We start from the raw sequence: 27436 nt of genomic DNA on the forward strand, positions 1-27436 counted from the left end.
AACATTCATTGTTAACTATCCTATACCCACCCTTGTAAAAGAAGTATTTGTCTCTGTTTTACTTTTTATCTACTCGCAGAGATTTCCCTGCTTTGCTTTCTCCTGCCTCCCCAATCTATCACCAATGAATTTCATGTCTAATACAAGGCCAAGGCTGAAGGAAGGGAACTACAAGGAGCATGTGGGTGATGCAGAGTAACCTGCTTGTTGAACTGAAGAGTTTGTATAGAGGCATATTTGGAGCCATTCCTGAAAAGATAACTGTGGGTCTAATGTTGGAGCCCTTCTAGGTCAGGGATTTGGACATGAATTTAAAGGCAGTGGGAACTCACTGGAGGTTTCTGATTGTTCTGGGTTTGGTAGTGAAGGCAGGGGCATGGAGAGGAATTCATTTTAGAGATATTGCAGTAGTCCAGGTTTAAAGTGATAAAAGGCAGAGCCCGGACCAGGGTAGTGCCTTGTAGGAACAGAAAGAAAAGGATGTGTGTAAAAGAAATTATGAGAAAGGTCTTATTAGGACCTGGACCCAATTTCTTTATAATTTACCATACCCAGCAACCTTATAGGTGTAGGGAGAGACTTTTATTTCTTCCTTGATTGCAAAATTTGTGTTTATTGAGAGGAACCCTTAGTTTGCTACAGCTCTTATTGAACTGTTTAAAGTGAAGAAATACTGTCTAAATTCCAACTGGCAGGCTCATTCATGCTTGCTTTCATGTTGTCAATATCATTTTCATTTATATCCCATTAGTATTTCTCTCTTTCATAATTCACCCTTTATTTCTGGGTTGTAGTCACTCCCTTTGCTTGGGGTGTGTGTGTGTATATGCATGTATTTTATTTTCTCAATAAATACAGCGAAATTTATATACCATTTTGGAATGGATATTTATAAAGCCTAGCTGGAGAATTATATAATAGTCATAAATATAATAAAAATTATATAGTGAGTATGATTTTAAAGAACTCCCACTCCCATTATCTCAAATCTCAAAATTTACGAGGTGCTAATATTAATCTTATAAGATAGGTTAGGAACTTGATATTTTCCCAGGATCATAAAGCCAGAAACTTTTTTTTTTGATTTTCCATGGTGGATTTGGTAGTGTCATATAAACTGGGTTTAATGTTATAGGATTATTTTTTAAAGTTCAAGGACCATTGCCTGGCCAGGCGTGGGCATCCACCTAGGATCCAGGAGATCGCGGTTCCATTCCCGGTGGAGGCACAAGCCCGGGTTGTGGGCTTGACCCCCAATAGGGGGCGCGCAGGAGGCAGCCGATCAATGACTCTCATCATGGATGTTTCTCTCTCCCTTCCTCTCTCGGAAATCAATATATATTTAAAATATATGCCCGGCCGGGCGTGGCTCAGTGGTTGAGCCTCGACCTAGGATCCAGGCCATCGGGGTTCAATTCCCGGTCAGGGCACATGCCTGGGTTGGGGGCTCGATCAATGACTCATCATTGACGTTTCTCTCTCTCTCTCCCTCTCATTTCCCCTCTCTGAAATCAATAAAGATATATTTAAAATATATATATTTAAAGTTAAAAGATCGTCTCACATGCTAATAATACATTATTAGCTATGGACGCTTTCTAAGTCAGTCACTACTTCAGGGCCTGTATTAGTGGCGGGGCTGTTTCAGCGCAATGAGCGCTCGGGTGCCGCCGCTCCCCTCACCCCCAATTCCCCCGTGGGCGCGGCCTGCGCCCCACTCCCCCGCGGAGACCTCGGGTTTAGGGGCCTAAGCACCCAGCGGCCCAGCCGGGTTTAAAGCCACGTGCGTCCGTTCCTTCCCTCCGTTTAAGGGCTGCGGCCTTCGGTTCTTCCCTCTTCCCCTCTGCGAATCTAAAAGGGCTAAAGCACAACATCACGAAGCTCTCCGCCATTTCCAAAGCTATTTTCTAAATTAGAGCACCAGCACCCGTCCTCCCGAGCCGGCTGCCCTCGCCGCCCGCCCCCGAGGGGCGCCCCCCCCCGTCCCGCAACCGCCCCGGGCCCCGCGCCCACGCGGCTCCCGCCAGCTGCGTTCTCCGCGCACCCCTCACCCCCGCGCTAGGCGACGCCCCGCTCCAGGAGCCGCCGCCCCGGCCGTCACCCTAAGGGAAGGAACCGCGCTCCCGGCGCACAGGCAGCGCCGGGGAGGCACCAAGTTCAAGCGGCCGGGGCGGGAAGCGGGCGAGGAGGGACGTTACTGAGGAACCGGCGCCGTCTGGACAAAACCGCGAGCCCGGAAGCCCGTGCGGAGGCTGGAGGCGGGCGCCGACCCGCAGGCTCCTGAGGGCGCGGGGAACCTGAGGCGCGGCGATGGCCGCGACCTTCACAGGGGCGCACGGGACCCCGCCCGCCGCCGGCCCCGCGGGAAGCCCCGCCCCCGGCTTCCCCAGGCCCCGGATCCTCCCAGCCCCGCCCTCCGCGGAGGAGCCGCGGCTGCGCAGTAGCGCGCCCGGGGCGGGGCGGGGCGCGCGCCGCGGTCAGCTGACTGCTCCCGCTGGCACGTGACTCGCTCCTTGGGCGCTGGGCTGGAGGAAGCCGTGAGGCCGGAGCTTGGGTCTGGGAGGGATGGAGCGCTGAACCCGTAACGTCTGCCAGGCTGCCCGCCGCCGTACCAGTTGCTGCTGCCGCTTCCTCGTTCGGCACCTGCCCGGGTCGGTGAGCGAGGGCCCCCGGGCTGGGAGCGCCGGCCAGGCCGACGCTGGCGCTGCGGTCACCGGCCGGGATGGATGGGGGCGGGCGCGGGGCCCGAGGCTGTGGCGTTGGAGCTGGCTGGGTGGCTGTGACCGGTTTCTCGCCACCGGTTCTTCGTAACCTTGGGCCCAGGTTCCCTTTCTTTAAGAGGAGGAAGGAGGGAGAAAGAGAAAGGAGGCGAGAGGGGGGTGGGGGTTCTCAATGGCAGAGGCAAAAAGGAGAAACGCTGCGGGTCTGGGACGTTTCTTCTTGCCGGAGGGAGGGGGTGGCACAGCCTATCCAGGCGCCCTTGATTGAGGGGAATGAAGGTGAGAGGGTGGCCCAGAAGAGGACCTGGGGTGGTGTGTGTAAGGTCACAGCGAGCGAAAGAGCCTTCACTGGGTGTAGGGGCCTGATGGGTGCCTGGGGGAGCCCCTCCCTGTAGGCAGGGGCCTCACGGAGGAAGCAAGGCCCTTGTAGGCAGGGAGAGAACAAGAATTCAAAGGATTCAAACCATTTATTAGGTGGGGGGAGGGTAGGCAAGAAACCCTGGAAAGGAACTTGGGAGAGTCATCCCTAAGGCCAGTTGAATAACCTGAGAAACAGGAGTTAGGGGAAGCTCAGAGTCGCAGAGGAAAAACGTGGTATGTCAGGGGATAAACATTTGAGGGAGCGCTCAGTGCTCAGCAATGCTCTGGGGCTGCAGGAGTGGGATGTCTGAGGAGTCTGCACCAGTGTTGGGGAGACAGTCACACGCATGACACATTGAAGTGCTATGAGGTTATGTGTAATTATCAGAAAGAATGCTAAGTGCTTTGGAATTGTGGAACAGGCACAGATGTATGAACTGGCATCATCACGAAATGCCCTGGAGGAGAGAGAACTGGAGTTAGGTCTCTTGGCCAGCCAGTGGGATTCAAACAGAAACAGGGAGAACTCTCTAGGCAGGGAAAGCCGCAGGAGGTGAAGGCCTGAAGATGAGGGGAAAAGTGCTGCTTAGGGGAGTGAAAAATCCAGTTTGATGGATTTGAATTGCGGAGAAGTGGGAAATAAAGTTGGGATCAGGTAATGAAGACTTTTGAGTCATTTATTTACTTATTCATTCAACTAACACATATTCAGCTATATACCAGCTACTGTGCTGGTACTAGGATTTAGAGAACAGACAGGGTCTCTCATAGAGAGATGGATTTTAATAATCATTTAAGTCTGAAATTTGCTTTGAAGGAATACCAGAGCGATGTGTAAGAGTTTATAAAGGACATGGGGCCTTTATAAAAGGTTCAAGGAAGGCTTTTTGGAGGCTATGACTTTTGAATGATGTGTGAAAACATTCCAGGCGGAGGGAACAGCATATGCTAATGCCCTGAGATGTAAGGAGGAATCAAGCTTTGGAAAAGTTGGAGGAGGGCTAGCATGGCTGAAGCTGGAGGGAGCCACTTAGGCAGGCAGGTGGGGAAAGCCTGGGGTCAGGCCCAGCAGGGCTTTTTTTCCTAAAAGCAGAGGGAAACCAGTAAAGATTATAGGCAGCAAAATGAGTCAGATGTGGATTTGAAAAGAAATTTTTCTTGAGAATAGAGGATGCAAAAGTGAAGGAAGAGAGATCACTTCAGGGAGACATTGTTGTAATTTCACCAAGAGATGGCAAAGCAGTTTAAACTTTCCTGCAGGAAGTGAAGGGCCTCTGAAAGACTGGAAGGCAAGATACCTTACCTCTTTCCAAAGGTAATTAAGGAGGATGTTTAACTTTACTCACTGTAAAGGCGCTAAAGATTTGGGGAAGGGAGAATGAATCTATTTGCACCCTTAACTGAGGGTTGTTACAACTAGCAGTCCTGAAGTACATGGGGGGCTGGGTCGTTTTGGGGTTGATGGAAGACTTCTTTGCAAAAATCCGTTTTGGCTTTCCAAATATATCCTTTGGTAATGTCATCTACTCCAGAATATGTTTTATTGAACAGTAGTTAGTCACAGGGAGGACTCAATTACCTTTCATGTTTATTCTCACAGGTCTTTGTGGGAAATAGGTAAAAATGCTATTCATTGTATAAATAAGAACCCAGCTAGGACTTTGGAACTAAGAAACAGATAAAGTGATTTGTCCAAGTCTGGCAAAACTTTTACAGCAGCTGGTGTATTGTTCCTGCTAGTTACCTACACAGTACTTAACCACAATAATGTCTAGAGAGAAGGGTGAGTTTCTTGAAGTGCACTGTAATCTTTGGTTCAGAACTTTGGGTGAACTTTCTAGTAGGACAGCTTCAAGGGATTGGCAGCTGGTTAAAACTATTTTCTGTAAGCTTGGGCAAAGGTCTTCAGTTTACAGTTCAGCTGGAGGTGATAATGAACAGCAAAGGGAGCGGAGAGTGCTCAGGTTGTCAGTCAGGGTTCTTTTGTCAACAGGCAGGTCTCACATGGTGCTGAAGACTGAGCCTCAGCGTTGTGTCTCAGGATTCCCAGATCTTTTTCTCTTTTGGTACGTCTTGTAGGGACTAGACTAGATACAATCTAAAGAAACAGCACTTGGGGTCTGACTAAAGTAAATGCTGAGAGTTAGGTGATTAGAGTAACTCTGCTTTTAAAACTGTGCAGGAAATTCCACTTGGAGATGTTTATCCGAAAGAAATGAAAAAATATTTTTACAAAAAACTTTGTAGAGGAATGTTCATAGCACCTTTGTTATTAATGACCCCAAACCAGTAACAATCCAAACTTCCATCAACAGATGAATAGATAAGCAAACTAGTACATTCATGTAATGGAATACTAAGCAATAAACAGAATGAAGTACTGCTGATACACTCAGCATGGACAAATGTCAAAGACATGCTGAGCAAAAGAGGCCAGGTACAAAAGAGTACGTAATGTATGCTCCCATGAATTTGCAGTGAAATCCTAGATCAGGCAGAAGTAATCTATAGTGTGACAGAAAGCAGGTTAGCACCTGCCCAGGGCTGGTGATAGGGTAGGGATTGACTGGGACTGAGTATGAGGGAAGGCTTTGGGATGACAAATGTTCTTAAACTGGATTTTGGTTATACAGATGTATATGTTTGTCATTAACTCATGAAACTACTCTTATAATGAGTATATTTTATTGTATATAAATTGTTTCATTAAGTTAATTTTTGAAAAATATAGGGGAAGTGAAAGGAGCTAATCTTTTATAAGCCAGGTGCTTTATATTATCTCATTTAATCCTCAGAGTTATTTATTAATTCAAGAATATTCAACAAATACTTTTTGAGGTTCTGTATACCAGCCTCTGTGCCAGGTACTGAGGATACAGTTGGGAGGAAAAACTATCAGTGTTTCCACTTACCATAATGGGAAGTTTATTTGGAAGAGAGACAGTAATAAAAAGTGTCCCTCAGGAAGGTGCTCTGAGATCATATAATACATTTATCTTTAGCATATAATATATTCTTTCGTGATACATGACATGAATACATATTATGTGGTATCTCTCATAATGAGGCACTTTCTTGGTTTCTTCATTTGTAACTACTACCCATCTGATAGAGTTGTTTTAAAAGTACTAAGTGACTTAATACATGTAAAGTGTTTTGACTGATGCTAGACAGGAAGTGCCCAATATGTATGGGCTGCTGTCTTGATGACATTTGACAATTCTAGTTGACACTTGTACTAACTCAGGAATCACTGGAGTGCAACCAGGTCTGGGGGAAGAGATTATGAGTTTGACAAGAACTGTTGGGTTTTAGGTGCTTTGGAGACACCCAAGTGGAGATGTCCTTTAGTCAGTTGTGGAGACTTGTTGGGTACAGCTCTAGAAGCAGCGGAGGGGCCTGGGCTGGAGATACAAATTTGGGAGAGTGTTCAGCATCTAGACTGAAATCTCCTTGAGCTTAGATAAGATCATCAAGAGAGAAACTATGTACACACATTCATACGCACATATAACAGAGTGACTTAGACCTAGATCTGAGTCTTGAGGAACTCCAACATTTAATTGGTATACCTTTTTAATAATTTTCTCTTTTGTTTAACATATGATTTACTTTCCTTTTTTCCTGGCTTCCAAAATATGAGCTGAAACAAAAGGAAATAGGAATAAAAACATAAGTTATATGAAGCAGGCAGAAGAGGTGGAGGTGTCTAGGTTCTTGGTGACATGATAACCAGTGGACATCAGTTTTGACTCTTTGTTTCCATGCAACTGAGAGAAGAAGGGAATTGTGTTTAACAACATGGATTTCATTTTCTTTCCAAAAACATATATATTCATCTGAAGTGTCTGTTTCTAAAGTATTTGAATCACAGGATAAGTGATTAGTTTTGAAATAGGTTATACTTATCTATCACTGACATATGATCCCAAAGTCAGAATTACTTACCTGGAAGTAAATTCATATAAATGGTAAAAGGTAATTTATTTAATATAAAAGAGGAAATAAAGACCTAATACATGAAGTATCTAACACTTAAAAAATTACAAAATATCCTAAAATGGGAATTATTCAAGAAGACTGATTACCCAAAATACCAACCACCAATAATTTCATTCCACAGAAGTCAGAGAGTCATAACCTTTTGGTGCACAGGATGACACTCAACCCACTGAGCCACACCGGCCAGGGTGTGAAAATACTTGCTAAAAAAGTCCTGAAACATCAAAAAGGTTTGTGTTCAATATATTAAACTTGGTTATAAGAGGGTATAAACAGATTAAACAGCATATCCATAGGGTTAAAACAGAAAAGTTGTAAAAAAACAAAACACCAAAAAACTGAAAAGTTGTACTTAGTGGATTAATTTGGTAACTAGACTATTCTCTGTCTATTCTATATGAAATTTCACTAAACTTGTACTTTTTATAAGTTTGCTAAGTATTGCCTATTTAATTTATCATAAATTAATTCTTATAACAGGTTTTAAAATACTTAATTTTGAAATATTTCCAGTGTACAGAGAAAGTTGAAATATTTTAGATTTAACAGACATCCATGTACCCACTACCCCGATTTAACAGGTATTAACATTTTGCCATATTTGCCTCAGATATTTTGTTTAAGAGAGACTATCTTATATAAACAGCTAAAGAAGCCTCTTTTATGTGTGCTTTTGTAATCTGTAAGCATATAGTTATGAACAGTGTATACCATTGCGTGGGAACTTATGTTGGTAACTGCTTTGGAGACCAATTTGGCAATACCCAATAGAGTTGATGTTGGTCGTTGTCAATTATCTCATGATACATAAAAAACCACCTCAAAATTTAGTGTCTAACACAGTGATTTCTTATTTCTCTGGTTCTCCGGGTTGTCTTGGTGGTTCTTCTGCTTTTTTCACCTGTGCTCATCGATGGGACTGCATTCAGCAGGGATATTGGCTGGGCTGGAAGCTTCAAGATAGCCTCACTCACATTTGCTAGTTTATGCTGGTTGTCAGCTATAGTGTGTTGTTTCTCTGCCATGTAGCCTCTTATCTTACAACAGTCTAGACTGGCTTCCTTCTGTGGTGGTCTGAGGGCAGCCATCCAATAAACATAAGTTGAAGTTTCAAGGTCTCTTGAGGCTGGGCTCTGTGTGGTTTCCATGTGTTTTGTTGGTCAAAGCAAGTCACAGGCTAGCCCAGATTCAAGGTGAGGGAAAATAGACTCCACCTTTTGATGGCAGGAGTGGCAGTCACATTGCATAGGAGCATGGAAAGACCTGTTGCCTTCATCTTTGAGATAATTCTACCACATTGTCATACTCTTCAAATCAGCAGTTGTACTTCTGTGTGTCCTGGAGAAACTCACAAAAACAGAGATACACAGTACAAAGTTTTTCACTGCAGACTTGTTTATAATAGCCAGAAAGTAAGACAATACAACTATCTTCCAGAGGAAAGTGGATAATAAATTTTAGTTTGTTCAAAGAATACCATATAGCATTTAAAATGAACTACAGCCTGGCCAGGAGTGGCTCAGCGGTTGAGCGTCGGCCTAGGATCCAGGCGATCGGGGTTCGATTCCCGGTCAGGGCACATGCCCGGGTTGTGGGCTCGATCCCCAGTCGGGGGCGTGCAGGAGGCAGCTGATCAATGACTCATCATTGATGTTTCTATCTCTCTCTCTCCCTCTCCCTTTCCTTTCCTCTCTCTGAAATCAATAAAGATATATTTAAAAAATAAATAAAATGAACTACATTTATATGAGTCACCATAAATAATTCTAAAAATAGATTGAGTGACAAAATCAGGTTGAAAAAAAATATGGGTAGAATTATATTTACATAATAACTTTGAAGTTAACATTTGAAGTTTATCATGCAGGCTAGTGAGGGTTTTGTGTTTGCTTTTGTTTTCAATCACAGTTATCTTTGGATGCCTCCTGAGAACTTGGTGCCTTGAGCGGCTTCCATCCTTAGCCAGCCAGTTAGGGTGTGTTGTCCTCTGGCAGGCTGAGCGCTTGTCTGGTCTAGCCATCATTAAGTTGGCGTTCAGTTTGTCGGCCATTCGATTGTAGCTCTTGGTGCAGCTCTATCAGTGTTGCTGGAAAAATCATCTTAGAGCACAATTCTTGACTGTGCAGACTTATATCAGTTTAACTCTGAGTTTCTTTTCTGTGAGTGGAGGGGGGAGGATATGTATTCCATAGAGGTGCTGGGATGACTGGGATGATAATGCATAAAACATTTAGAGCAGGACCTGGTATAATGTAGATGCTCTGTAAACTGAAGTTTAAAAACACGCAAGCATATGGAATGGCATCTATGTTAAGTTCACTTTCAATTGTGTAGACTAGGTAGAATTACTTTAATTGGAGTGGGCTTCTGAAATTATGAAAGTCTGTTATAATTAACTATAACTTACATTTTAAAGGGAATTTAAATCTATCAAGTTCTTTATAAAGTTCACTATCTGATTTTGTTATCAAGACAGCTTTGTAAGATAGTTATCTTCTGTCTAAGATAGCCTCCAAGTTTCAGGACAGGTTAAACAAGCAGTGGTAGTATAAGGCTAATGGTTCTAATGAAAGCATATTAAAGTGGAAATAATGATACTATTATATTTTCATTTTTATGAGTTCTTTTTGGTTTCTGTGCTTTACCACTTAGATTCTGAATACATTTGGTTCTGTACTTTTTTTCATGTGTGTGAGGGAGAGGGAGAGAGGAAAAGGGGGAGGGAGGAAGACTGTAGAAGAGGGTTGGTTGTTTCTTAATGGACCTAGAACTCTTGAAAAAGGAGATCCAGAGTCTCTCTCTCACTCAGATCCAATAGTGTTGTTTGTATCCCCCACCCCTACCCCTAGGTCATATTTTTAAATACAGGGCTGATCGGCAAGATATATATATACATGTATATATATATTTTACAAATGTATAAATGTTTTGTGGTAGCTAAATATATGCCAGGGAGAAGCGGGGAAAGGGAGAGCAAAATATCGATCAGTTGCCTCCAGTATGTCCGCCAGCCAGGGATGGAACCCGCAAACTGGGTATGTGTCCTGACTGGGAATCAACCCCCTACCTCCAACCAACTTAGCCACACTGACCAGGGCTGCATGTTTTTTAATTTTATTTCCTATTTTAGTTTATGTTTTAAAGGTTTAAGAAACATAAATCTGTGACTCTGCAACTTCTGTGGAATGAAATTATTGGTGGTTGGTATTTCAGGTAGTCCATCGTCTTGAATAATTCCCACTTTAGGATATTTTGTAATTTAAAAAAAAATAGATACTTCATGTATTAGGTCTTTATCATCTCTTTCATATTGTAAGTAAATCACCTCTTACCATTTATATGGTAAGTAATTTTGACTTTGGGATCACATGTCAGTGGTAGATTACTTTTGAAATGGGTTATACTTATCACTTATCCTGTGACTCTGAAATACTTTAGAAACAAACGATACTAAATTTATTTTTCATTTTATTTTGTGTTTCAGAGTCTCTCTTGATTTTGGAAGAAATACCTGGTAACAAACATGACTGAGTTCTGGCTTATATCAGCTCCTGGGGAGAAAACATGTCAACAAACATGGGAGAAATTGCATGCGGCAACTACAAAGAACAATAATCTTGCTGTTAGTTCAAAGTTCAACATTCCTGACTTAAAGGTAAGACCGCACTGTGCAGAATAGCGATGAGTGCATCGTGAAAGGGAGGACAGTGTCTCTGCTTTCCCTTTGGTAGAAATGGTATATCCAGGTTCCTCCACTAGCCATTGGCATAATTTAAAACCTGTCTTGCTCTTTCCAATCTTCAGATTTTAGATAAGAAGTAAATTGAGATTTTAGAAGTGAGCTACCAAAGCAAAGTAACATTTTTTCCTAAAAACTTGTGCTTTTCTAAATTGTAATCTAATTTGTAATGAGAAATCTTATGAAAAGATTTGATATATTACATTTACAAATACGACTTTGAAGAGGGAAAAATCGTAGTCATGTATATTCTTAAATGTCACAGTGAGGCCATTTTTCTATAATTAAATTTATATAATGCTTACTAATGTAAATGTTTTACCATTGCACCTCTTTAATTATACTTGGAAAATTTAACCTAATTGTTTAATCTAATTTAATCTGATTAACATTTATTAAATATTAGTCAGTAACCTAGCAGCCTCAAAGTGAAGCAGGCTGCCAGTGTAAACTTGACTAAACTTTTGTAAAGAATGGAAAGACCATGATAATTTATATTCTGCTGGGTAGCTAAGAAATGAGGCAGTTAGTTATGCACAGCGCTCATTTATTTAAGAAATACTTAAAATGACTGGTTTTTAATATCTTGGGAGTTACGAATTCCTTCAAGACACTGATATAGACTATGGACATTTCTTCCAAAACATGCTCATTTACATACATACATACAGTTTTGCATATAAATTCAGTTACAGACCCGCTCATGCACAGTCATGGCCCTGTGCTTAAGAGCTGCTGTTGTAAACCACGGCTTCAAGTGACCCACCGTCACTGGGCATACAGGCAGAAGCACAGGCCTGCCGCTGCAGAATCATCATGTCTTAAACAGTGGTTGTACCCTGCATTAGAGGATTACCTGGTACATATAATAGCTTTGAGATGTCTGACAAACATTTTTTAACCACACTCATACATTATGAAATAAAGAAAAGGAGAACTTAAGTTTTGTGGGCCCTTCAAATTAAGATGTTGTATCATCTTGTGTAAAAAAAAAAAAAAAAAAAAAAAAAAGAAGTGAAACCTAAGTAATAAAATGCTATATTGCCCCTCTAGGTTGGCACACTGGATGTCTTGGTTGGTTTGTCGGATGAACTGGCTAAACTGGATGCATTTGTAGAAGGGTAATGTACTTATATGCACAGACTAGAGCAAAATAGAGTCACTGTTATCAGGCTACCTGGATATTGGGTTCATTGTCACATGGATACTGTGTTTACTGGAATGGTTTTAGAAATAATGACTCTTCTTTGTAATCAACTTTATGATGATATAATTTACATACAGTAAAATATACCTGTTCGAAGTGTGATATTATCATTGTCATGGAGACACATTTTACATATCATGCGATTCACCTATTTAAAATGTACTCTGCATTGATTCTTAGTGTGTTCACAGAGTGCCGTCATTACCACAGTCAGTCTTAGTATATTTTTACTGACTGTGCACATCCTGTTCACATTGGCACTCGCTGCCTGCCTCCCACTGCATACTAATCTCTCTGACAGTCTGGATTTGCTTGATTTGGACATTTCATTGGAGTCATACAATATGTGGTCTCTTGTGACTGGCTTCTTTTCCTTAACAATGTTTTCTTTTTAAAAAAAAATTTATTAAACCTAACAATGAATGTTGTGGCGTATCATTTTCCATTGTGACAATTTATTGGCTGGCACCTGAATACAGTACTTCTTTTGAAAAATACACAATTGGAACTGACAAAAGAGAGAGAAACTAGTTGTTTAGTGATATATAAGGACAGAAAAAAAGATGATCATTAATTAATTTTAGTTTTCTTAGTATCTAACTATAAAATGGTTAAAGTTCCAAGCAGTAATGCTGTTACAGTGCGCGAGAATATGACTATTATGTCATTCAGTCCCCACAATTCTGAGAAAATTATAAGGATTATTATACCTATAAAATTCAACCTAATAACAATGTTTTCAAGGTTCATCCATGTTGTAGCATGTATCAATATTTAATTTCCTTGTATTACCAAATAATATTCCATTGTATAGATATACACCACATTTTATGAATTCATTCATTAGTTGATGGGCATTTAGGTTATTTCCACTTTTTGGCTAATATGAATAAAGCTGCTATGAATATTTGTGTATCATTTTGTTTTTATTTTTTTAAATATATCTTTATTGATTTCAGAGAGAGGAAAGGAGAGGGAGAGAGAGAGAGAAACATCAGTGATGAGAGAGTCATTGATTGGCTGCCTCCTGCACGCCCCCGCCTGGGGATCGAGCCCGAAACCCGGGCGTATACCCTGACCGGGAATCGAACCCCGATTGCTTGGATCCTAGGTCGACACTCAACTGTTGAGCCACGCCCAGCCGGGCTGTGTATTGTTTTTGTATGCTCATGTTTTCATTTCTCTTGGGTATGTACCTAGCAGCAGAATTGCTGTGTCATAAGGTAACTCTGTTTTTAACATTTTGAAGAACTGCCAGACTTTTACAAAGTGGCCACACCGTTTTACAGTCCCTCAAGCAGTTTATGAAAGTTCAGATTTCTCCACGTTCTAGACAGCACCTGTTAACTGTCCATCTTTTTTATTATAGCCATCATAGTGGATATGAAGTAGTATTTTATTGTGTTTTTTAATTTGTATTTTTCTGATGGCTAATGATGTGCTGAGCATCTTGTCTTGTGTTTATTGGCCATTTGTGTTTCTTCTTTGGAGAAATGTCTAGTTTGGATCCTTTGCCAATTTTTTAAAATTGCCTTATTTGTCTTTTTATTATTGAGTTGTAATAATTCTTTATATATTCTAGACACTTATCAGATGACTGGCAAATATTTTCTCCCATTCTGTGGGTTGTCTTCATTTTCTTGATAGTATCCTCTGAAGCACAATTTTTTTTTTTAATCCTGAGGATATGTTTATTGATTTTAGAAAGAGAGGAAAGGAGAGAGAGAGAGAGAGAGAGAGAGAGAGAGAGAGAACAGAATGAGAGGAGAAACATCGATGTGAAAGAGAGACGTCAATTGGTTGCCTCCCGTGTGCACCCTGACCGGGGACCAAACCTGCAGCCTAGGTGTGTGCCCTGACCAGGAATTGAACCTGCCACGTTTTGATGTACAGGACAGTGCTCCAACCAATTGAGCCACCTGGCCAGGGCAGCACAAATTTTTAATTTTGGTGTCCCATTTATCTATTTTTGTTGCTTACTCTGTTTTCTTCAGATGAGAATATTTGTTAGCCGCAGTTTCTCAAGACTCCTCTGGGTTCAGGACAAAAAGTGGGGCCATGTAGTTTGTTTAGCCTGTAGAATTGAAAGTTACCTGTATAGTTTGTCAGCTTTTCTCTGCACTGTTACGCAGTCTTGTCTTCATCAGTCTTCCTGAAAGATGGGAGGAATTTAAAATCATGTGGTTGGTGGACCTTGGTAGAATTGACGGATGATTTCTCACTGACTTCAGTGTACCAGTTTTTAAAGTCTAAACATTGTGCTGTATGGAATAAATTATAGTTTATTCTGTTTTAGTAATTAATCATGATAGCAGATTTTTTAAAAGGTGGCCATGCATACTTCGACATAGGCTTGTAGAGATGGATAGGGGGATTGTGAAGTTCTGAGTCAGTGTTAAAATTTATAGATTTGACAGCAGAAAGTTCTCTATTTCTAAGGTAAATGTGCACATTTTTTAATGTTCATAGCAAATGATTCTGTTTATAGATACTTCTTAATTGGTATGGGAATAGTAGTTTGTCTCCTTTGGAGGAAGAGGTGAGTTTTGGAGGCACAGCCAAGTGTACGTACAAATCCCACATTTAAACATGTTGAAGATTTATGGCTTTCCTTTTTTATCTGAAATTTTTCCACTTAGGTTGAGGCCATTCAAGTTTCGCCTTTCTATCAAATTTTCTGGTCTTTATTATTGGTTCTTGTGCAGGAGTTTCTTAATTTGTCTTCCAGTGTGCCCTCTGCCATTGACATACAGTCAGCAGGTTGGCTGGCACCCTGTTTTGACCATGTTCTCTCTCTCTCTCTCTCTCTCTCTCTAAGTCTGCAGTCTGGCCCCAGCCCACCTTCCTGGCGGAACTTCCCCTTTTCAGCCTGACATTTCCAGGCAGCCTGGGCTCCTCCTCTGAATGCCGGTGACTTTGCTCCCTCTCCTGGCCTGGGCTCGTATGCTGCCCTGTGGCTAGAGTGCACTTGCTCCCTGGCGAGTCACCCTTTCATACCCGCTCCTTTCCTTTGGTACCCATTCAGGAGCAGGAGTCAGTCACAGTAGCTGGGAGTCACCCTTTTTCCTTCATGCTCCCTTCTCCGTAACCTGGGAATCTCACCTGGCTCTTACCCCAGGTCGCCTCATATTTAGTCATTTCTATGTCTTGGTAGCTCTCCAATGAGAAGTTAGTGGTTTTGTCTTGTATACTTTGAATTTCACTCAGGGCCTTGAGGCACACATGAATGGGGGAAAGGACACCAGACTCTGGAGTCAGGACACCACGTTCCTAGTCACAGGTCTGCCACTAACTGGTTTTGTGATTCTGTGACTTCTGCGACTAAGTCACTCTCTTTATAACTTGGTGTCTTATAAAATGAAGGGATCTACAGGGTGATGTCTAGTGCCTCAGAAGCTTGGCACTAAGTTTTTTGTATAGGATTGCTCCTTGCAAGTGTTGACGCGTCATTACTGTTGTACTCCGTGGCCTGCGGACCCCTTCCATCCTCAGTGAAAGCACATGATGGGTGAACGCTAGCTAGCTCTGCCTCCTCCTCTGTTCTTGGTCCTTGCAGCTCCCTTGCCCAGTTTTTCAGTTTATAATATGTGGCTGTTTGTAGACTGTTTCTCACTACTTTTTTTCCAGACTAATAAACATGTCATGTAGTCCCTTTAAAACTCTATAGTTATTCAGTTGAGTTTTGCATAAAACAAAATTTTGGTCTATTTTATCCTTAAAACATTATAGGAGTTAGGACCCATTTATTTTATATTGTATAGATATGTGTAATGGGAACATAAATAGTCAAATTCATGTCTTTATGTAATGTGTCCATTGTATAGCATGGAATTTAGGTCTTTTTCCTGAAAATGATTGTTGATTTTTTTTTTCTCCCAAGGGTGGTTAAGAAAGTGGCTCAATATATGGCTGACGTATTGGAGGACAGTAAAGATAAAGTTCAGGAGAATCTGTTGGCAAATGGAGGTAAGCTAATGTCTCAGGATTTGATGTTGACTTGTACAAAGTGAATGACTAAGCTACAAAAACAAAAAAAGAATTTAAAAAAATTTATAGATAGGATATTAAATATAATAGGTCTTTAAAATATAATAACTGAATAATTACTGATACTACTAGTTAATTCATGTTACTTAATATAGTCCCAGATTTATTTAATCAGAATGTTTTAGAAATGATGACATGTCTTGACTGATTTTCTCAATGCCAATTTCAACATTAAAATCTGAATGTTTACTGTGTAGAAAACTACAAAAAATTCTGTTGCTTCTCCTCGGTAATTAACTTATTTCCTTATTTCAGTCGACTTGGTTACTTATATAACAAGGTTTCAGTGGGACATGGCTAAATATCCAATCAAGCAGTCTCTGAAAAATATTTCTGAAATCATTGCCAAGGTAAGATAAAAAATGATACAGGTAGGACATATTGATTTATAGTGGCTTCATTTATTTTATAAGTATTTAGCTATGGAAATACTCTAGGTTTTGACAAGGCAACTTAATTATATGTGATTGATAGAAACAGGAGGCACCCTTACTACTTTATTAAAAAAGAAAAAAAAAGATGTTAAAAAGTATAACACTTTCATATGTAGATTATCCAAATTGTGTAGTTTACTTATTTACTTAGTTAAATACTGCATCAACAATGCTTAAATAAGAAAAGAAACTTTAAAATTCTATAACTATTATTTATACAAGTTTTTAGGGTAACTGAGGTCATGTAGAACAGGAAATTGGAATCTGTTAAGGATTTATGAGTCATGTAGATGGCAGTGGTCACTTAAGTAGGTTTATGTGCAGTACTGATTTAGACATTAAACTTTATGTGTTCTCTGACGCCTTCTGACATTCAGTATTGCTTCTCTACCCAGAAAGATGCTGTGTTCATATACCACATGATTTTACGTACAGTTTCAGGAAGTACATAGACCCTGAAGCCCAGCCATGAACTCACTGAGTTAAAGGCTCCTTTTATGTTGCAAAGTCCTGGAGCTTGAGAGAAAATGTAAAAGTCTTACCTGAAATTATCAGGAGGCAAATAGACAAAGACCTATTGTTTGTCAACATTTTTATGACCTGGAAAGAGTGAAAAATATGGTTTAAACTACTTGGACAGACTTTCCCTGACTCGCAGTGACTTTATTTTTATTCATGTGCTCTATAGCGAAATGTAACTGAATAGATTATCAAGAATTTTAACTAAAGTCATCATATAATTTAATGAAAATGAGGTTTGATAATATAAACTGGTTCTTACTGTGACTGAGCCTTATTTTCTTTTGAACCTTATCAAAGGTACAGTGTTCTTCTTAATACTATTGTAGATGAGGAAACAGGCTCAGAGAAAGCGAAGGGACTCACCCGGTACCTCACAGCTGATAATGGGAGATCTGAGTTGAAGCCAATTTTTCAAATATCCAATCAGGGTGTCAGGATGGCTGAGTGGTCTAAGGCGCCAGGCTCAAGGTGCTCAAATGTGAAATCTACTGCTTTGCGTTTTCTTCTAAAGTATTAGTAGTTTTAGTCATCTCTCTGAAAAATCAGCTTTTGTAACATTTATAAATAAATTTAACTACAATTCAGATTACATTGAGAAAACATTTTGTGTAATAATAGTGGAGTTTTGGACAACAAAACTCTAATTTAGTTCCTTTGGGGAGTTAATCCTTCAGCCGTATGAATTAAAGCCTTTTAATTAGTAATCTCTAACCTGGTGGCCTAGATTCCATTTAGGTTTAAGGAGTAATACAGTAAATAATTAAAATACATGTGGACTAAAACATTATCTTTAGTAGAAAAAATTCATATGGAAATTACCATGGTTATTACAAATAAAGTAGGCTATTTTTAAAAATGGCCTCTTAAAGTTATGCTTTTAAAATAGAATATTTTTACACCAGGAACTAGTAGTTGTGTTTGTTTTTTTTAAAGTTAGTGTTTTAGTACAGCTACTTTAATTGTATTAGTAGAGGTGGGTTTAGGAAAATCTTGCCTTTTTTTTTTTTTTTTTAAAGGGAGTGACTCAGATCGACAATGACCTGAAATCTCGAGCATCCGCATATAATAACCTGAAAGGGAATCTTCAGAATTTGGAACGAAAGAATGCGTAAGCATACCAAGTATTTGTGTATATTAAGAATTAGAGAAGCACTCTAGCATAACTGAAATGAGATATTGTTGGGGTTTAGTAAGTTCCAGCTGTTTCTATAATCAAAATGGTATTTTTTCACTTCAGGGAGAAAAGTTTCTTAATTGAGTGTAGTCAAAACAGATGTGAGACTGATTTATTATACTTGTTTCATAAATAATACTTGTGAGTGATCCTTATGAGCTCAGCCCTGGTTTATCCTTTTATGCACTTGACGGAAAAATGTCTAAAAATTAATTGTTTTTTAAAAAAATCATAGTTTGATGGCATAATCTGCTTAAAATAATTCTATCGAGGAATTCTTTTATAATGTAATACGTGTTCTTCATTTATTTTCCAAGTTGAGGTTTTTTACACATTAGGTTTTCTTAAAATCGAACACACTTCTTTTGATCTTGTAGCATGACTATTACAAGTGTAGCTTTAAGCACTTAACTGTTGAAGTTAAGCATTTATGTCCCAGAGGAAAAGTTGGTTGATATGTATGCTACCAGTGGTGCAAGCAGGCAAGACATTTTCATTATGAAAGGATCAGTCCTGGGAGACTAAATGAAGACTGACTGAAAGAGTTGGTCATTGGGTTAACTAACCCAAATTACCTGGTATCAAATGATAGCCAGGGAGAGGGAGTAAAACCAAAGGTTGTGCTTAAATGATATAATTTCATAAGTGTAACGAAGTAGACTTTAATTGATATCTAATGAATAACACTTTCCTAGTCAAGATATTATATATGTAATCAAGAGAAGACCCAGTTACATTAATTAAAGCAAACACAAAGGGAGACACTAGAGGCAGATTTTGATAAATGTTGACATTTCTTTGGTTGCAGGGGTGAGAAATAGCTACATTTTGACGATTACAAAGTGAAAAATGTTCACTAGACTAATGCCTCTTTGAGATGTCTCTATAGTCCGTGAATATAATGAGCTTGTGTTTCCTTACGTGTGTCACTGAAGCACGTAATTATTGTCTGCTGCTTCTCTCTCCTTCCTCAGTGGAAGTCTGCTGACTCGGAGTCTAGCAGAAGTCGTGAAGAAAGATGACTTCGTTCTCGACTCAGAGTATCTCGTCACATTGCTGGTTGTCGTTCCCAAGTATGTTTTTTACTGCAAAGATATTTACCTGCTAAAATACAAGAAAAACATTTGTATCTGATATTCTAATTTGAAGTTTTCCATAACAGCCAAGTGTAGAGGGACTATTACCTGTCATTCATTCTGTCAACCAGCATGTGGCAGGGACAGTAGAATTTATAACTTGAGGCATCAGTTATAAATTGAGACTCCAAATCAAATTTAGCAGCTTAATAGAGTTGACTCATTAGAAAGTTAAGTAATGTTAAATTATTTGATTTAGAAAATAGATTTCAATTTTTCAAAATACAAAGCTCTTTGTTGTTTTAAAATATGTCTTTATTGATCTCAGAAGAGGAAGGGAGAGGGAGAGAGAGATAGAAACATCAATAATGAGAGAGTCACTGCCTCCTGCATGGACCCCAGTGGGGATCCAGCCCACAACTCAGGCATGTGCCCTGACCAGGAATCAAACCGTTATCTCCTGGATCCTATGGGTCTGTGCTCAACCACTGAGCCACGCCAGCCAGGCTGTATTTGTTTTTTTGAAAAGTCTTTATGATTGGTTAGGATGAATTAAACTAAGAAGCAAAGGATGGCCTTGGCTAGTGTGGCTCGGTCGGAGTGTCCCATGCACCAGAAGGTCATGGGTTTGATTCCTGGTCAGGGCACATACCTAGATTTCAGGTTCAATCCCCTAGATGTCAGGTTCAATCCCCTAGATTTCAGGGGTGCATACAGGTGGCAACCGATTGATGTGTCTCTCTCTCATCAGTGTTGTTCTCCCCTGCCCCCACCCCTTTCTTCTTCCCTCTCTTAAAAAAAAAAATAAAAAGCAAAGACTGTAATAGATCAGGGCTTAGAAATTTTTTTATGTAAAGGGCCAGAGAGTATTTTAGGTTTTGCAAGTTGTGCAGTCTCTGTTATAACTACTCATCTCTGCCATGTCAGCTTTGTGGTTTTAACAGAAAGCAGCCATATACACAATACGTACACAAGTGGATATGGCTGTGTTTTAATAAAACTTTATTTATAAAATGGGCACAGGCTGTGGGCATAGTTTGCTGGGTTAGATAACCCTTGAAATCTCTTTTAGATTACACCTTCTGTGTTAACATTTGATCATAGTTAATCTTGGTAAAATGAAACCTTTGGACACCTAGAAGATTAGAACTCTGTGTGTGTGTGTGTGTGTGTATAAGAGTGTGTGAGAGAGAGAGAAACACAATGTTTTCACTTCTGACTTAAACTGGATCCAACTGAGATGGGAAATTTGGGTGCTCTTCAGAGCAGCATAATTACTTGGCTCCTTTGCTGTGCTCTCCATTTTTATTTGGTTGGGAAACTGAGAATATTGGAAAATGATGCCTGCTGGAAAGGGAGAGAAAGCACCTCCATCGAATTTACAGTGGCTAAAATATAATGTGACTTCTGTTTGCCCCCTCTCCCCTTTTCTTTCCTTAATCCTCACTTGATATTTTTTTCATTGATTTTTAGAGAGAGTGGAAGGAAAGGAGGGAGGGAGAGAGAGGGAGAGAGAGGGAGAGAGAGAGAAACTTCGATGTGAGAGAGACACATTGATTGGTTGCCTCCTGCACACACCCCTACCAGGGCCAGGGATTGAACCTGCAACCCAGGCCTGTGCTCTTGACTGGGAATCAAACCTGTGACCCTTCGGTCTGCAGGCTGAAGCTCTAACCACTGAGCAACACCAGCCAGGACTGCATTTTTTCCCCTTACTGAAAAATACAGTATTCTTTGTGTATGGAGAAGGGCTTAAAGCTAAAGGTTTGGCTGTTTTGTGTTTTAGTTATGTAACTTACCCCTGCTATACTAGAACACTGATTATTTATAATAAATTTCTGTGTATCTGTGTTTTTGTAATACATAGGGAAATAACCTTTGCCCAGATAAAAGATTTGTCCCATTCAACCGTTATTTAAAATGTGTGTTTAAAACCAGAAGTTTTCATAATTTTCTGTACACCATAATTGAAACATAGGACCGAGGCACCTTAAACAATGGATTATTCTCTCTCCTGGCCTACAGGTGCTGCAGTTCTTTATTTTAAATTACGAACATAACTGTCACTTCCCACACCCCCAAAGCCAGTGTTCTGTAGGGAAGGGTGTTGCGCAACGCTCTGGGGCAGCGTGGTTTACCGGCACTTTATTTACTCAGCACTTCCTGGTGCTGTGCTTACAGTGAAATACAGCTTCACCCAGCCTTTTTAACAGCGGCTGGCGAGAAATGGTAATGGTTGGGTGTGACTTTTTCTTTGTTTTTTTAAAATATATTTTTTATTGATTTCAGAGAGAGAGAGGAAGGGAGAGGGAGAGAGAGATAGAGATAGAAACATCAATGATGAGACAGTCACTGATCGGCTGCCTCCTGCAGGCCCCTTGCTGGGGATTGAGCCCACAACCCGGGCATGTGCCCTGACTGGGAATCGAACTGGGATCTCCTGGATCATATAGGTCGACGCTCAACCGCTGAGCCATGCCAGCTGGGCTTCTTTCTTTTTTTTAAATGAGGTAATATGCTTCAACCCTAAAGTTTGAAAGTAATTTATAATCTGTACTTTGCCTTACTTACTTCCTTTCCAAACTTAGTTCTAGGATGTGCCTGCTCTGCAATAGTTACTGGGTGTGCTGTAGTTCCCACTTCACTCAGAAAATGCATTTGAAATACATTCTCAGTAGGAAACTTTAATATTTTTCTTAAATAGATCTGCTGTATATGTACTGTAGCCAGACTTCCTGTTTGTCCCATCATTTTTCTCTTTCTGGGTATGGCGGGAGGCAGGACTGGTTTTCTTTTCCAGTGCTTATGTACCTTTCCTGCAGGTTGAACCACAATGACTGGATGAAGCAGTACGAAACGCTGGCTGAGATGGTGGTTCCACGGTCTAGCAAGTAAGTCGTGGTCTTTGTAAAACCCGCTTCTTTCCTAGAATTCCTTTTACAGTTTGGGTGTTGGGTTAGGAAATATGTTTCCTTTTTCCTGTGTGGTAAATTGGTAGTTTTAGAAGCATCTTTTTCACCTTATAAATGAGTTATAGTAACTATCATACATGTATACCTGGAAAGGAGTGCACAGTCTAAACTGACCCACTCATGTTTATGGATGTAGAAGTTTGAGGCCACAGAAGGAGGTGGTTTGCCCAGAGTCACACATCTGTTAATGCAGGGCTGGCACTAGAACCCGGGTCTCTGGTGTGGCACCTTTTCTGCTGCACAGTGCTACCTTCTGAAAATTCTTCATTTAATATGATTGTATCTCTGTGATGTGTCTGTAATACCTCATTTACCTTGTGAAGGAAGTGTACCAGAATGGCTGCTGAAGTATAGGAGATAGTAAGGAAGTGGCATTAGTAAGGCCAGGCCCATGAAATATTTTCTTTTCCAGTTTCATTGTGTCATATGGGAGGTAGCTTAGTATAATGGAAAGAGTCCTGGACCCAGGGATCTGAGTTCTATTGCTCGTTCTGCTACCAACTTGCTGTGTGACCTGGGGTAAGTCTTTTAACTTCTCTGGGCCCACAAAATCATTTGGTTTGGCCCTGCCAAGGCAACTGTAGGCGGGACTCAAAATTCAATAAATTTAGGCTTTTTTCATACCTGATTTTTAAGTTGATAATTTTGTATGGCCCGCGAATGATATTAAAAATATCCAAATGTCCCTTGGCAGAAAAAAGGTTCCCCACCCCTGTTCTAAAGCTTACCATGGAGATCTGGGATGCGTGAAAGTGCGTTTTTTCAGAAGTTATTTAGACAGTTGTGTTAGTCAATTTTTGATCTAGGGTGTAATGGGAGTGTAGAGGGTGGGCCAGGCCCCAGGGGGTTGGGCTGGGCTGGGGTGGAGAGAGAACGAGGTTTCCAGAGAGAAGGGGTGCTTAGCAGGGAAGCAAGGAGACTCTGGGAACAAACCAGCTGCTGGTCAGTTGCCAGCCTGGTGCTGATGTAGGTTGAAAAGCATGGTTCTTAGAGTTTGGGTCTGTACCTGAGTTAATGTTTAGTGTCATTGGTTCGGACGCAGTAGATGAAATACAGGGCTGTGATGGTGAACAGAGAGCAGAGGCACGCGTGTCTTCAGTGTCCGAGGCGAGAGAGACGAGCAGCGCGGGGACGGCTTGGGAAGGGCTGCCACCCGGTTCTCCCTCCCCCGTCTCTGCGTTCTCTCCGGTGTGAGCGCGCAGATTAACAGGGTTTTAAGTGGCCTTTGTCTTTTTTCCCTAGTGTTCTCTCCGAAGACCAGGATAGTTACCTCTGTAATGTCACCTTGTTTAGGAAGGCAGTTGATGACTTCAGACACAAAGCCAGGGAAAACAAGTAAGATCATTATTTTTTTCTGTTTGTTTTTTTTAACTTGTTCAGTCACCTATACACGGTGTGGACAGTTTTGTTTTCCCCCCACATTTAGGTTCATTGTTCGGGACTTCCAGTATAATGAAGAGGAGATGAAAGCAGATAAAGAGGAAATGAACAGGCTTTCTACTGACAAGAAAAAGCAGTTTGTATGTGTTCTTAATATTTAGTATTATCAATGTTACGCACAAGAAAAGCTGGTGCTGCTTTTATTTGATTTAAAAGAAAGCAAAACTTAGATTTTGCCTTAAGACATTTGATTTTAATTATTTTTTCTATTAAATAATCAGAATGAATTTTCTCTAAACAAACTTAGATTTGCGAGTAGTTATCTTAAAGTACATAACCTAAAATTACTCCCCATCTAAATCCATGTCAGAGGTTAATTTTAAGTGCACTGTTTGGTTAAAGCCTCTGGAGTGGAAGGGGTTATTTAAGTGGTCACTTTCTCTTTCCAGTAAGAATTTTCCTTTTCTTGAGGCAAATTTTTTTTAATGCCGCAATGTTTTCCTGAGCAATTTGTATTTAAACCGTTGGAGAATTATTATGTTCTAGGCAGGATGGGGAACAGGAATGGATTTGGTGTCCCCTTTCTTGCCATCTTCAAATGCAGGATTATTGTGAAGACTAAAAGATTGTAGGGAAGAGGAGATGTGACCTGTGAAAAGGTGATTCTCTTGTAGTGAAAAAGAAGATAAAGGCAAATTTTATTTAAAATTATTTCTAAGTACTTTATGAACCATATTATCTTAGTTGGGAGAAAACTAACCCTAACCAAGTAATGTCTCATAAAGCCAGTTGGTTCATCTAATTCCTGATTGCCATTTTCAAAACCAAATTTGTAGTAATTTTCCCCCCTCTTTTATAGGGACCACTTGTGCGGTGGCTGAAAGTGAATTTCAGTGAAGCATTTATTGCGTGGATTCATGTGAAAGCGTTGAGGGTTTTTGTTGAGTCTGTTTTAAGGTAAAGAAAGTTAATTGAGAAACTTGGATGTGAAGAGCTCATACTTGCCTTTATTTTGGACCTCTCTATTATAATGCAGTAATAGGGAACTGACTTACAGAAACCAAAGGGCCAGTCATGAGGAGGGACTGTCAGTATCACACAGCTTGTGACATGCACATTAGCGTGTGTCTTAGCCCTAGGTTTAGGAAAAGAGGTCCATGCTGCTCTACTCTCTGATGCTTTTCTTATGTATTTAAGTTAAAAGTAGATCATATAATATAATCCAGTGTTTGTTTAGAAGAGGATCTTTTAGATATTTACATGTAGTACACAGTATACTAATGAGTTTTTTGAAATTATTGTTTCATTTAACCTAAAATATTTAATATTTTGACATAAAATTGAAATCGTCTTGTGATCCTCTATACATGTTACTCATATTAGTTGTTACAGACTGATCTGCAGCTATGCTGTTTTAAAAGTAGTTTGAATTTTCGGAGTAGATGTGGGTAATCTCATGTTGTTTATTGTGAAAGTATTTACTAAGTTTACATATTATCACTGTTTTATTCATAGATTCCCTTAAAAATTGAAGAGTAATTAAAGTAATCCCTAGTAGACAATTGGCTCTCATTTTAGAGAAAATATCTAGTAGACAGGGAGGACCAAAGAAGTTTTGAGTTTCTGTGTATATTAGTTGAACTCGTAAAGGTGGTCATTAAAATGAGGTGCCATCTCCCCATTAGCTATGATTAAAGAAGAGTAAGGATATTTTTTTTTAAAATGAAGTCTGTGTGTTTACTTGTGTTACATACTGTGTTTGTGTTTCCTTATAAGGTATGGCTTGCCAGTGAACTTCCAAGCAATGCTACTTCAGCCCAATAAGAAAACAATGAAGAAACTAAGAGAAGTATTATATGAATTGTATAAACACCTAGATAGCAGTGCAGCTGCTATTATTGATGTAAGTACTTATTAGATAGCCTTGTAGAGTAGGAACTGGAGGAATTTCAGAAAAAAAAATTACTGGAAAAGATAGAAAAGGGATAGTGACTATTGTGATACCCATTTTTTAAAATTATTATTTTGAGATTCCCAATTAGCTTGTTAGATAAACATAGCAAGTCGTTTACCTTGTTTACCCTGTTTATGCTAGTTGGAGCTGGGATTTCTAAAAGCCAGTCATTATCTTGCTGTAAGTCAGATGTTCATAGTGGCAGAAATACATGAACCAACCAGTGATACTAGTTGTTTACAAAAATTATAAATTGCTGAGAATATAGTAGTTATTTTAACTTTATTTGGTAGAGGTGATGAGTTAATAGATGAGCATCGTAAAGCAAATTGTTTTTTCTAAAATGGTATGTGTTTATGTCATCTTTTAAACAGAAAATATAAGCAAAGTATGTTTTTTTGTCATTGCTGTTGTGTAAAATTGTAGTGGGCTTTTATATTTTTTATTTCAAATATCTTGATTTTTTTTTCCTCTTTAGGATGATATATCTCACCTGTGCATTAGTTAGAACCCATGAAAAATCAGGTTTTTTTTGATAAAGAAAATGCAAGAAATGACCTTCCTCATTTTCATGGAATTGTCGATAAAATATAAGTTTGAAATATTTGCTACATAATTTCCTACCAGTAAATTCTTACAACATGCATATATAATATATGGTATCTTTAAAACAGTACTTGGTTCATTTTGATCTAATATTTTATAAGCCTTGTATCACGTAAACTCAATACCCCAAGCCTGAGATTAAAAAATTCTTTATAGTGTACATAAACAGGGAGGGTAGGATCATGGTAAACACACACAGGCTTTGGAGTCAGACATGCTTGAAGTTGGCCTTACTGCTCCCTGTGTGTGCTTCCTAGGGCAAGTCAACCCGTCTGAGATTGTTTCCTCATTTGCAAAGTGGAGATACTAATGCCTACCTCAGATTAAATTAGCATAAGTGCATAAACTTAGTCCAGAGTAGGTGTTTAATAGAGGGTAAATGGCAATACTTTATTTCTTTGTTTGCTTTCTGTGAGTACATAATGGAATAATGTGTCTGATTTTCATAGGCACCTATGGACATTCCAGGCTTAAACCTGAGTCAGCAGGAATACTACCCCTATGTGTACTACAAGATTGATTGCAACTTGCTGGAATTCAAGTAAAAATGAGCCCCTCTCAGACAGTCCTGTCCTTGTGTTGGTGTATGCTAACAGAAATAGGCTGAAGTATGACAGTGCTTTTAACTCTATTACCCTTTGCTTGCTTCTGACCCCCTTTCCTAGGTAAGTTCTCCCGTCGTGGTCCATTTCTGAACATTTTCTTTTAAAAGAAAAATGTATGTCTTGTTTCTTTTTATTGATCAGGTCTGTAAATGTGTACTAAAAAAATCAGAGTCTATTTATAAACAGAGTAGTTTATTTAAAGAGGTCTTTCCTCATCTATGTTGTGATATGCATAATTCCATTTGTTACTGTTGTGCACAAAAGCCTTGTTTACAAGGGAATGGTGTAAATGTTTATGCCATTTTGTTCACTGTATTTAGTAGACATAATTGTTTAATAGTTACTGAATCGTGATGTAAAGAAATGTGACAATATTCAGATATGTGCTTTCTGAATGTTCCAAATTGTAATCTCTGCGCTTCGTTGACACCCACAGGAGAGAATAAAATTACCTGTGCAAAGGTGTAGTGTGTGTGTAACTTCAGAGGGTCGCAGTCCAGCTCGAGAGTTTAATGAATGGTGTCACAGCTCACTTGCTCTGCCACTGTCTGGATGAGTATTTACATTTGAACACTAGACTCAGTTTTCAAATAATTAGGAAGTAGGGCCAGTTTTGAATAAAGTAAAGCAAAACTATG

General features: G+C 39.8%; 1 protein-coding gene across 2 annotated transcripts; it reads left to right on the forward strand.

Annotated features, from left to right (window-relative positions):
* The first annotated feature begins 2456 nt into the window (after positions 1-2456).
* ATP6V1C1 (ATPase H+ transporting V1 subunit C1) lies at positions 2457-27436 on the forward strand. 2 transcript variants are annotated; one of them, XM_081116449.1, is made up of 13 exons: positions 2457-2655; positions 10567-10737; positions 11875-11942; positions 15909-15994; positions 16331-16425; positions 18048-18139; positions 19180-19278; positions 22104-22172; positions 23496-23588; positions 23680-23773; positions 24493-24590; positions 25410-25536; positions 26643-27436. In XM_081116449.1, exons 2-13 carry the CDS (start codon positions 10606-10608, stop codon positions 26736-26738), a joined length of 1149 nt encoding a protein of 382 aa, XP_080972575.1. In that variant the 5' UTR covers positions 2457-2655; positions 10567-10605; the 3' UTR covers positions 26739-27436. The 2 variants fall into 2 exon arrangements, with proteins under 2 accessions (XP_080972575.1, XP_080972574.1); XM_081116448.1 differs by having other exon boundaries at positions 2457-2651.

Source organism: Miniopterus schreibersii (assembly GCF_964146895.1).
Source record: "Miniopterus schreibersii genome assembly, chromosome: 17".
Taxonomy (NCBI): Eukaryota; Metazoa; Chordata; class Mammalia; order Chiroptera; family Miniopteridae; genus Miniopterus; species Miniopterus schreibersii.